We start from the raw sequence: 12,907 nt of genomic DNA on the forward strand, positions 1-12,907 counted from the left end.
CGTGAACCTTTGTCGCAGTCTCAAACCTCTGGCTGACTCAAACAGGTTTTCCTCCAGAATTGCCCTGTATTTAGTGCCATCCATCTTTCCTTCAGTCCTGACCAGCTTTCCTGTCCCTGCAGATGAAAGGTATCCCCACAGCATGATGCTGCCACCACCATGCTTCACTGTAGGAATGGTGTTCTCAGGGTGTTGGGTTTGAGCCACACATGGCATTTCCCATGATGGCCAAAAAGATCAATTTTAGTCTCATTTGACCAGAGAATCTTTTTCCATGTGTTTGGGGAGTCTGCCACATGCTGTTGGGCAAACTCCAAACGTGTTTTCTTCAGCAATGACTTTTTCTGGCCACTCTTCCATAAAGCCCCACCCTGTGGAGTGTAATGGCTTAAAGTGGTCCTATAAACAGATCCTCCCATCTCCGCTGTGGATCTTTGCAGCTCCTTCAGTGTTCTCTTTGGTGTCTTTGTTGCATCTCTGATTAATGCCCTCCTTGCCTGGTCTGTGAGTTTTGGTGGGCGGCCTTCTCTTGTCAGGTTTGTAGTGGTGCCATATTCTTTCCATTTTGCTGTAATGAATTTAATGGTGCTCCCTGGGATATTCAAAGGTGGTGTTGGGTTTGTTTTTTTTTTAAATTATTACCACCTAACCCTGATCCATACTTCACAACTTTGACCTGTTTGGAGGCTCCTTGGTTTTCATGTTGCTTGCTGAGTAGTGTAGCAGAGTCAGGGTCCTTCCAGAACAGGTTTATTTTATACAGACATCATGTGACACTTTGATTGCACACAGGTGGATCTTAATCAACTAATTATGTGACTTTTATTAAGTGAATTGGTTGGACCAGCTCTTATTTAGGCTGCTGGGCCATAGAAGGTTCACGCTGCATGCTGCACGCTACACGTTCACGTGAAGAACCGGACCCTGGGCCATTAAACTTCATGCTTGGATGTTCACGTGTTGCGTCTGTTCTACTTTGACCGAGTAACCAACAATATGGACTCTTCGGATGACGACGATTGCCTCATTCTGCTTTTACTGAGACAGAGGAAGAGAAAAAGGAACAGAATTTGGAGCCGAGAACACTTCCTTCTGAGAGAAACCCGTGGTGAATTTCACCGAACATTCTATAATCTGCTTGACAATCCCGATGAAGAACTATTTTTCAATTATACCATTCAATTATATTTTTTCTGAAGTTTTCCCCTGAAAGCATAGAGTTATCTCCCTAGACCCGTTCTGATTGGCTGGCGCGGCGGTGACCGCATGCATTGACTGGAATTTCCATCTTCACGCCTAGAAAAAAGTGTGCATGTTCATTTCTCGCTTCACGCGTGAAGTGTGCAACGTGAACGCCGTTCTATGGCCCAGAGCAAGTCATGCTACGTTTGTCCACTTTTCTTTACACGCGTGTAGCGTGTAGTGTGCAGCGTGCAGCGTGAACCTTCTATGGCCCAGCTGCCTTAGGGGTTTCATACGAAAGGGAGTGAATACCTATCTGTATGCACACTCCAGATTTTTTTTTTTCCTCTTATTGTTTGTGTCACAATCTTAAAAAAAAAAATGTTAATCGTCTTTAAAGTGGTTGGTATGTTGTGTAAATCAAATGGTGCTAACCCTCCAAAAATCCATTTTAATTCCAGCTTGTAACGCGACAAAACAGGACAAACACCAAGGGGGATGAATACTTTTGCAAGACTGTGTGAGAGCGGAGTGGGTGCTGCTATTTTATTTATTTAAAGCAAAATGACCAGAACAACTTCAGGAAACTGGAAGTCTAAAATTCTTGCTGCATTCTCTGAACTTAATTTCAGGGTTCTGTTTTTAATTCATTTACTGGAATGGTGTTGATTTCATAATAATTCCAAATCCGTACCAAACGTGAACATAACACTGTTAACAGACCAGTTCATTTTCAGCTTTTGATTGCAGTGGAAGTATCTGTTTAACCTTTTTATTATTCCCATTTTAGATGAAAAATGACCTCAAACAACGGGTAAAAGACGACCCCAATTTCACCTCTCGGCGGTTTCCCAACACACACACACTGTTCTCACCAGACTCGTAACCACCTTATGTCTACACCGTGGCTCTTCCTCTGCTGCATGTGTATATGCTCTTTGGTTTCTTTTAATTATTTAAGATTAAACAAGTTCTACAATTTTGAAACTGTCAGGAGATTTTATGTTCTCTTATTGCCTATGAATCTAATATGTTATTAGACAAGACTCCATTATGGAATGTCCAAGGGCAGGTCTATGACTTTTGCCCCTGTTCGTGTACAGGATGCACAGTTGGAACTTGGAAAGAAAACAAGGACACTGAGGAAAATATTGTTCAAACGTGACAAGTGTCAGTGTATATGCCAGCTGTGACTCCTGAGACAAGGCAATGTCATGACTGGTGCATTTTATAGATCCTGTCATGGCACAAAGCTAATTAAAAATACTTCTTCATTGTCCATATATTAACTGAATGAGTTAAAGTGCCATTCCACCATTGGATGTATTTTTTGGCATAAAATACAATATATTTTATGACAACTTGACTAGACAGAGAAATCTTTTAGCTTCAAAATGATATATCAAACATAATTTTTTGACAACGACAAGTATATTAATTTTGCGACCAAAGTCACCTACCCTTTTAATTTCCGCGCGGTAGTGAAACGTGATGTCATCGGCAGGTTCCCGGCACAGATTATCAGCAATGGCGGATAGAACGCGATTGTCAGCTTCGGAAAAGAAGCGAAGGAAAATAGCAAGTGATGCCCAAAGGAGACGGTCGATGGTGAATATCGGCACAGCAATCGACAAGTGGAAATCGCGTTCTATCCGCCATTGCTGATAATCTGTGCCACGTCACACATGACGTGGTACACAAGAAGGGGAACCTGCCGATGACATCACGTTTCACTACCGCGCGGAAATTAAAAGGGTAGGTGACTTTGGTCGCAAAATTAATATACTTGTTGTCAAATTATGTTTGATATATCATTTTGAAGCTAAAAGATTTCTCTGTCTAGTCATGTTGTTATAAAATATATTGTATTTTATGCCAAAGAATACATCCAATGGTGGAATGGCACTTTAAGTTTGCCATGTGCCAACAGCATAAATTTCTGTTCATATAACTAACCTTTAATAATACGGAGTGTGTGTGTGTCTAAAATATATATAATTTTTTTTAAACTTATAAAAGCATACATTGCTCTCATGTTTAATCACTTAAAGTATTTAAAAAAGTGACCTTGTTACAAAGGTAATACTGTGCAAATGGTAACCCTGGAGTTAAGTGCAAGGATAAAAAACAAAAATCAGCAGTAGGGTCTAAAATGATTTGGTTCTGTTTGAAGGCAGTATTGTCCATTTAAATAGTGAGCAGGATCAAAATCCATTAAATATTTAACTTTTGTTTTTTTCTCTCTTTCATGTCCAAATAAGGCTGAGATTAATTTCAGGCTGGAGGAGATTCTACTTAAGTTTTTGTTTCATACAGTTAACCATCCATCTCTGAAGGGCTTATTCAAACCTGTACCGAGTTTCCCCCAAAACATCGTAGCATAAAGATAATTGTTAAATGGTAGAGCGAGCAGCACAATGAATGCTCTCTCTCCTAGTTGAGAGGCTTTTGGGAAACCCACCCCTGTCCCATCCATAGCACATGCTTTACATTAGTAACATGTGTATATACACCCAATCAACAAATATTTTTCAGACTATAAATGTTTATTAGAGTCTGTAAAAAAAATAAATATATGACAATTTTCCTGCAGAAGTCTTAAACATTCAGTGTTCGTTAAATGTATTGCACCTTCAGCAAAAACTCCTCACCCTGAAAAACTGCTTTATATTTTTTAAACCAGTATTCAGAAGTAGGATTTACATCTACGTTCACATGTACATTTCTCACCAATACGAAGTCAATATCAGTTCACATGTCAAATCTATAATTACCCTCCAGATTTTTTTTTATTTTTCGGTTTGCTTGCTGTGTAATTCAGAGAAAAAAGTAACATTGAATTGACGTCATGAATGTAAAATGCCTAAAATTAAACAGCTTTGCAACAGAAATCCAAAGTTGTTCATTATTTGCCAACTTTAAGCAGTGTGAACACGTCTGTGGTGGAAGAATGTCTCTTTTTTTTTTTTCACTAAGTAACTTTAAAAACGCACATTGATAAAACTTGCTGAATTCGTGCTGAGTTTATCTCAAGAAGAAAAGAAATACATCACAATGGAAAAATAACTTCGTTCCGCCCGAATAAGTTCCAAATCTGTGCTCAAATGACTCGGGTAGTCAATGACATGGACAGGCTTTAATTTTCAAACAAATTTTGCATACACTGTACACACACAATCTTGCCTATAAATACCCGGGGGAAATGATGGGAAAATTGTCATTATTGAAGATGCCACGCCTAAGCCAAAATCAACGTGAACAGGCCATCGGGATGTTGCGTGCCGGAAGTACACAGACAGAGGTCGCCCGGCACTTCGGTGTTCATCATTCGACCATTTCCCGTTTGAGTCAGCGTTACAGACAGACAGGGAGCACCAGGGATCGTCCACGCCCTGGTCAGCCTCGAGTCACGACGCCAGTTCAGGATCAGCACATCAGGCTAGCTCACCTCCGTGACAGATTCCTGACACCCTCAGTCACTGCTGCTGAGACCCCTGGACGACACAGACCCAGAATCTCCAGCATGACGGTCCGAACATGGACCAACTGTCACTTTGAATTTTTTTATTGTGAATTAATTCTTGAGTTTGACAATAAATGTCCTTTATCAATGTTTCAAGATGTGTGTGCATTACATACAATATCATAAATTTCAAATATATGCATGGATCTAAAGTGATATCGTGTTGAATTCCATTGTGCGTTTTTAAAGTTACTTAGTATATAATGTGTTCTGTTAATTTTTTTTTTAATAAAAATTGCAAGAAAATGAGAGGGGAAAAAATGTCAGTATGTAGACACCTGACCATCATACCCATATGCACTTTCTGAACATCTCATTCTAGATTAAGTCCCCCTTTGCTATTATAATAAGCTCCACTCTTCAGAGAAGGCTTTCCACTAGTTTTTGGAGTGTGACTGTAGGGATTTGTGCTCATTCAGCCACAAGCGCATTAGTGAGGTCAGGCACTGGGATGCAGTCGGTGTTCCAGTTTGTCCCAAACAGTACTCCGTGCAGGCCACTCGTGTTTTTCCTTACTAACCTTGATTAAACCATGTCTTTATAAACCTCACTTTGTGCACATGGGCATTGTCATGTTGGAACAGGTTTGGGCCAGTTAGTTCCAGTGAAGGGAAATCTTAAAGGAACAGTCCACCGTATTTCCATAATGAAATATGCTCTTATCTGAATTGAGACGAGCTGATCCGTACCTCTCCGAGCTTTGCGCGACCTCCCAGTCAGTCAGACGCAGTCAGACGCGCTGTCACTCCTGTTAGCAATGTAGCTAGGCTCAGCATGGCCAATGGTATTTTTTGGGGCTGTAGTTAGATGCGACCAAACTCTTCCGCGTTTTTCCTGTTTACATAGGTTTATATGACCAGTGATATGAAACAAGTTCAGTTACACAAATTGAAACGTGGCAATTTTCTATGCTATGGAAAGTCCGCACTATAATGACAGGCGTACTAACACCTTCTGCGCGCTTTGGCAGCGCATTGATATCTGAACTCCGTATCAATGCGCTGCTGAAGCGCGCAGAAGGTGTTAGTACGCCTGTCATTATAGTGCGGACTTTCCATAGCATAGAAAATTGCCACGTTTCAATTTGTGTAACTGAACTTGTTTCATATCACTGGTCATATAAACCTATGTAAACAGGAAAAACGCGGAAGAGTTTGGTCGCATCTAACTACAGCCCCAAAAAATACCATTGGCCATACTGAACCTAGCTACATTGCTAACAGGAGTGACAGCGCGTCTGACTGCGTCTGACTGACTGGGAGGTCGTGCAAAGCTCGGATAGGTACGGAGCAGCTCGTCTCAATTCAGATAAGAGCATATTTCATTATGGAAGTACGGTGGACTGTTCCTTTAATGCCACAGCGTTCAGAGACGTTCTATAGAATTGTGTGCTTTAAAATTTTTTTGGCAAAACTTCGGAGAAGAAACGCATGTGGGTGTGATGGTCACATAGTTTATATCTTTAATTACCCCTCTCATTCTCATATAAACACTGTATATAGTTTACACTGTTCAAGCACAGCTGTTGGAATACTGGGGAAAAAAATATAAAAGTATGAATAAAAATAATTGAGTCACTGATACCATTCAGCTAAAGCAATACAAAAAAATGGTAGTCAGAATAGAAATAAGTAGTCGGACACGTCATTGTTCAAAATGAGTGTAATTCAGAAATGATGGATATACACAACATGATTAAAGAAATCTGTTAGACTTTTTACGGCTTCTATGTTCGGAGAGGCCACTACATTCAGTATAATACCATAAACGTGGACGTCTCACAAAACAGACTATTGTACACATTTTAAAATCACAGTTAAGAAATGTGTGCAACCTGTTATGATGCATTACAGTAAGCTAATGTATTTTAAAACAGCAGTAATGACGGCATACAAGTATATCTCTCTCTCACACCCTGTAGGCAAATTTGCCTGTCAGTTGCCGGTCTCTTACAAGGCTGTTTGCGTCTATCTTGAGCGCCGGCTTGCCAGACCTGTTGCGGTTTCTCTAAGCAACCATTCATACATGTATCACAATTAATTGTATGAGCATTTTTTTTCCTTCACAGCCTATTAGGCGTTCCTATAGTTCTACCTACAAAAACATTTTCTCCCTTCATTATGGTAATAAACATCACTTCATACAAAGCACTGTAGACATGTTAACAATCACTTGTGTTTATCTGGTTGGGTAAGATCTCTGTGCCATGATTCAGTCATATCCAAATAAATGACTTAACAGTTCCTGCTCATGTCCTGTTCAGAGTGCAGCCACGTGGCCTCTGATGGTACGTTTCTGGGCTGAGGTTAAATACCTACGTGCTAACTTGGCTGGCCAAAGTAAAAGCTGGGGAAGCTTGAGGATAAGAAGTTTCCACTTTCAATTATCATAAAAGAAAAACTTCTGCACAAAAACTTTTTTTTTTCTCCCCCCATTTGGTTTTAGTTTACAAAGCAGTAAAGTGTTGTGTGCTTTAGACTTCACAAAGATCAGTCAACCTTTTACCTGTATATTCATTATAGATTAGTTTGGAGTTTCACTGGTTTAGCAAGTCGGTCCAGTTTACCACCACCATGAAAAGGTCTTGTATTTCATTAGATTTTTACAACACTCTTCATCTAATTTGTAGGACTACAAACTTTTCCAATTTTGTAAAATCACTGTTGGAACACTTTGTAGCTCGATCTAAATCAAGTTCACTGAAATACCCGACAACTATTTTAAATATTTTTAGTAAAACACGAGCACGTTAATGATGAGTTACATTTCCAACACAATAATGAACGTCTAATGCTAAAACAATAACTGATCGATTAAATAGAATGCCCGGTATTCAGTTTAACCACACTAAAAAGTGAACAAGTTTTTGTTGCAAATTTTCATGTAAAATGTCAGCGTAGGAGTCGAGCACTGTACAATAGCAATTTGCTCTGCGATTATAAATACTGAGCAGCGTCTTAACTATATGTATAAAGTGAAAATAAGAACCTTTTTACAGGAACGCATGAGGATTTAAACGAGTGTCTTTTAGATTCCGATATCTGTATGTTAGCCAAACACCCAGAATCTGAAATGACAAAAATATATATATATTAAAAAAAGCATAAAATGTATAATCGTGTAAGAAGCATGTAAGCTAAATCCCTTTATTTGAAAGGCTACAGTATGTACACGTAATAACTGAGAAATGCTGTGATTCACCTCTGTGAAACTGAAGAACAAACTCGTTCCTCCCACAAAGTGCAGTACATCATCGGCATACTCCTGAATTTTTACTGAACAAGGCTCGCAAGTCTGACCTCCAACACATTTCTGTAAGCAAATGAAAGCAAATCACACTAAAGCGAATAAAAGCATATAATGCAAGAAAACAAGTACGATACCGCAACGCTGCTGAATTCTCAATTCTGATTGGTTAGAAGGTTGATTTATTGTTCAGCAGCTCTGGCTGTAGTTCCAGCTGCAAGATTTATATTAATTTAATGTGCTCAGTCTAATACATTTTATTCTACCCACATTCACTGGATATGCGCAATCATGTGCTCTGATGAGCTACTCTACTACTAGGCTATCAGCTCATATACCATGAGTAGAGAAAAACAAAATGGTGGAGCATTTTGCTGAACCAATCGAGGATGAAATAAAAACTATTCAAAAATGAAACCCCCCAAAAAAGCAACAAAATATGGAAAGAAAGTATTTGATAAGAACGTATCTTTTTAAATTACTTTTCAAGAATTATAATACGGGGCGGCACGGTGGTGTAGTGGTTAGCGCTGTCGCCTCACACCAAGAAGGTCCGGGTTCGAGCCCCGTGGCCGGCGAGGGCCTTTCTGTGTGGAGTTTGCATGTTCTCCCCGTGTCCGCGTGGGTTTCCTCCGGGTGCTCCGGTTTCCCCCACAGTCCAAAGACATGCAGGTTAGGTTAACTGGTGACTCTAAATTGACCGTAGGTGTGAATGTGAGTGTGAATGGTTGTCTGTGTCTATGTGTCAGCCCTGTGATGACCTGGCGACTTGTCCAGGGTGTACCCCGCCTCTCGCCCGTAGTCAGCTGGGATAGGCTCCAGCTTGCCTGCGACCCTGTAGAAGGATAAAGCGGCTAGAGATAATGAGATGAGATGAATTATAATACAGAGGGCCAAATTACTCAATTCTGATTGGTCAATCAAGGAGGGCTTTTTTCCATAACACGGGGCCGTATTTCTGAAATGCTATTGGCTAGTTCGTTGCTTGGTTACGGTTACAAAAATTTGCAAATTTTGTCAACAAGCTGGCTTTTGTAAAGAAGTTCCAATAAAATTTTGTAAACCACTTTTAAAATCCTCGTGTCGTGTCGCCGTGTCATGATGAAAGATGCTTTAGAAACTGATTCAAACGTGCAAGATAGTCTTGCGCCCTGATTGGTTCAGAAAACGTGAATGACAAATGTGAACGTGAATGGCTTCCGAAGTATGAATTTGGCCCTATATATTATAAACAAGTAATCATATGGTTCCTCGTAAAAATTAAGGATCAATTTCACTCGTGATTTCAAAGTTTTGAAATTGCCCTCGTCACTTTGCGACTCGGGCAATTTTCAAAACTTCGAAATCGCTTGTGAAATTAATCCTTAATTTTACTCGGCCCCATACGATTACCTATACTTATTATTCTAGCATTTTCCACAAATTGCTACTGTCATTTCGCCAGCTTGTTTACATTCTTCATCTTTAAGCATTAAAATGTATTGAAATTTTTTAAGGCTGGTTCAGAAGCTCAAAGAAGTTTGAAAATTACATTACTGAAATGTCCAAGGAAGAATTAAATAAATGTCTAAAGCTGTTCTATACCGCACCAAGACGGCACTTTCTCAAAAAACAACAACACTAAAGTCAATTTGTGCAGCCATCGATAGGTTTTTAAGAAGTCTGCCTTAGCAGGAATGATTTTGTCGGACGTTTTGTATAAAGTTTTTTTTATCAAATTCTGAATTTAAAAAAAAAAAAATTCATGTTTCTCAAAACCCAGTGAATGTGGATAGTATAATCAGTTATTCCACTCAATCTCATCGTACTAGCCTGGGCCCGCCCATCCTAAGCGTGACGCAACACGAGGGCCTGTTGCGAGCTTAGTCTGGCCAGGCAAGCTATCTCCAGCTCTTCCAAGCTCCCGAAAAATCGGGAGCCAATCAACTTTGAGCATCTCCAACGGCCCTGGGTAGAGGCGTGTTCAAGGCACTGACGTAGTAGAACTGCAACCGGAAGCCATAGATTGTTTACAGAATCTATGCCGGAAGCGCTTCATTCACGCTTCTGCATCTATTACGCATAGATGCTGTATTGAAAGCATTCAACGGGAAGTTCTCATTGAAAACGGAGCAAAGAGCAGCCCTGGAGGTATTTATTGAAAGGAAGGACGTTTTCGCCTTGCTCCCGACTGGCTTCGGTAAAAGTTTAATCTACCAGTTAGCCCCGTCGCGTCGCATACGTCAGAGGAAAGAGTGATGTGATTGGTTTAAGCTTCATCACAGCCTTTTCTGGCTTCAACCAGTAGCAAACTGAGGCATTTCAGGGAGGCGGGTCAACCATGGGCTCTGGGAAACGGTTGGGCTTAATATCTTGGCCAGACCAATAGCTCAGAGAGCTTTGAAGTCGCGTTAGCCAGGCTATCATCGTACATGACTTATAGCCAACTTGGTGCTACGCGAATCGTCGGCTATCAGCTCATGTACAACTCGATTTCATGAAATAACTGTGAAATAGTTTCTATAGTAACTGCTTACACAGGGACATGGATGGCACATATTCTACATCAACGGATCTTAAAAACGTGTAATCAGGTTTTCATTGACGAGACATTTATTTAGCATTTTAGGAAGGAGTTTCCAGTGTCAGCACTTTGGTACAGTCAGCAATAAATTTGTAACTTTCACTTTTCTGACACAGGAAAGTCTTCAGGATAGAGGAGTTTATGCTTTGAGGTTCATTTTAACAGAGAGTGAAAGAGACGGTAGTAAGGGAAAGGCTAGTGTAATGTAAGCGATAACAGGAGCTCACTTTTTTCACAACATTTAACATCTCATCTCATCTCATTATCTCGAGCCACTTTATCCTTCTACAGGGTCGCAGGCAAGCTGGAGCCTATCCCAGCTGACTACGGGCGAAAGGCGGGGTACACCCTGGACAAGTCGCCAGGTCATCACAGGGCTGACACATAGACACAGACAACCATTCACACTCACATTCACACCTACGGTCAATTTAGAGTCACCAGTTAACCTAACCTGCATGTCTTTGGACTGTGGGGGAAACCGGAGCACCCGGAGGAAACCCACGCAGACACGGGGAACATTTAACATAAATGGATAAAATGCACACTATCATTTGTTAATAAATACAAAAACATCGTAAACGCTAGCAAACTGTTGTGGTAAAAGACAGAATAAACATTGTTATTGGAAAATAAATAACAGTTCAGATTACATTGTATCATATTACCACATCAGTAATGATTTCCTTATCCTGTTTTATTCCTTACTGAATCATTTCATATAATGTATGTGAACATATGAGCTATGATAAGCAAACTTATTTAATTTAGAATAACATTTTAGGCACATCCAGTACTGTGCAAAGGTCTCAGGCACCCTATTTTTTTCATACAGACTTTGTTATAGATTTCTATTTTATGGCTTCTACATTATCGAGTCGGTACAAAAACATTTTAGAGTCCAAACGTTCGTTTTCCAGCACAAAATTAAATATTACAGAAAAAAATGTTTGTATCTGAGCAGCGTATTACATAAGACAGCACTTTTGAGATGAAAAGAAAATAATAATAATGAAGGCTACTGGATTTTGGTACAAAATTAAGAAGCGAGTGTGACAGTCAAAGTGTCCAGAAGAACTGTAGCTGGTTCTGTAAGATGCTCAGTCAAACCTACAGCTCATTTCCGCATAAAACTGCACTCACTGGACCTGATGGTCGGCACGGTGGTGTAGTGGTTAGTGCTGTCGCCTCACAGCAAGAAGGTCCGGGTTCGAGCCCTGTGGCCGACGAGGGCCTTTCTGTGCGGAGTTTGCATGTTCTCCCCGTGTCCGCGTGGGTTTCCTCCGGGTGCTCCGGTTTCCCCCACAGTCCAAAGACATGCAGGTTAGGTTAACTGGTGACTCTAAATTGAGCGTAGGTGTGAATGTGAGTGTGAATGGTTGTCTGTGTCTATGTGTCGGCCCTGTGATGACCTGGCGACTTGTCCAGGGTGTACCCCGCCTTTCGCCCGTAGTCAGCTGGGATAGGCTCCAGCTTGCCTGCGACCCTGTAGAACAGGATAAAGCGGCTCGAGATAACGAGATAAGATGAGATTTTTAAGCCATTTTTGTTCTACAACATTTCTTTACATGTGCCAAAGACTTTTGCACAGAACTGTATATCCAAAAATGTGTAAGTCATTACAAAATGTAAAAAGCTTGATGCACATTGACAGCAGCTTCCTTAAGCTGACTTTGTTTAAAAAAAAAAATTACACTTACAGCTTTGCATGTTCCACTGTAGCTGACGACAGAGAAATCGCAACAGTCCAGCGATCTCTCCAAGTCCGTCCTAAGCGCGTCAGACTCATTCCAGCCGATCTCCAAGAGTAATTCCTGTAAAAGAAGAGATCTCGTAAAGTACTTTAACACCAAAGATGTGAAAATATAGAAGGCAGAGCTGTCAATTATTAAACCAGTCAAATAAAGAAACATATCAAGATACAGTAGGTCAAAGAAGTAATGCAGCCATCTGTTTACCTGTTGTTTCTTATTGATAACCAGGCTTGCACATGAGACTGAGAACTGCACAATGAACACGATGAAAAGGATGAACATGTACTGTCTAAAGTTAAGGATATTCAGCCACATATATGGAAAAGCCAGACAAATAACCTGGATAATATTTAGTTCTGGGCGGCACGGTGGTGTAGTGGTTAGCGCTGTCGCCTCACAGCAAGAAGGTCTGGGTTCGAGCCCCGTGGCCGGCGAGGGCCTTTCTGTGTGGAGTTTGCATGTTCTCCCTGTGTCCGCGTGGGTTTCCTCCGGGTGCTCCGGTTTCCCCCACAGTCCAAAGACATGCAGGTTAGGTTAACTGGTGACTCTAAATTGACCGTAGGTGTGAATGTGAGTGTGAATGGTTGTCTGTGTCTATGTGTCAGCCCTGTGATGACCTGGCGACTTGTCCAGGGTGTA

The 12,907-nt window shown here is 40.7% G+C and overlaps 2 protein-coding genes across 2 annotated transcripts in view; one reads left to right on the plus strand and one right to left on the minus strand.

The window, feature by feature from the left end:
* The window catches only part of bag6 (BCL2 associated athanogene 6), a 41,207-nt gene extending 39,038 nt beyond the window's left edge, over window positions 1–2,169 (plus strand). The window contains exon 25 of the mRNA XM_060944239.1: window positions 1,973–2,169. Within this exon, the coding sequence (XP_060800222.1) occupies window positions 1,973–2,068 (96 nt within the window). The 3' untranslated portion in view covers window positions 2,069–2,169. The remainder of the gene's footprint in view (window positions 1–1,972) is intronic.
* A 4,183-nt stretch (window positions 2,170–6,352) lies between these two features.
* tspan13a (tetraspanin 13a) overlaps window positions 6,353–12,907 on the minus strand; it is a 7,311-nt gene continuing 756 nt past the window's right edge. The window contains exons 3-6 of the mRNA XM_060944240.1: window positions 12,473–12,553; window positions 12,215–12,328; window positions 7,907–8,017; window positions 6,353–7,772 (exon numbers count right to left, since the gene is read on the minus strand). Of these exons, the coding sequence (XP_060800223.1) occupies window positions 7,698–7,772; window positions 7,907–8,017; window positions 12,215–12,328; window positions 12,473–12,553 (381 nt within the window). The 3' untranslated portion in view covers window positions 6,353–7,697. The remainder of the gene's footprint in view (window positions 7,773–7,906; window positions 8,018–12,214; window positions 12,329–12,472; window positions 12,554–12,907) is intronic.

The sequence above is a fragment of the Neoarius graeffei genome, chromosome 17, assembly GCF_027579695.1.
Source record: "Neoarius graeffei isolate fNeoGra1 chromosome 17, fNeoGra1.pri, whole genome shotgun sequence".
NCBI classification, from domain to species: Eukaryota; Metazoa; Chordata; class Actinopteri; order Siluriformes; family Ariidae; genus Neoarius; species Neoarius graeffei.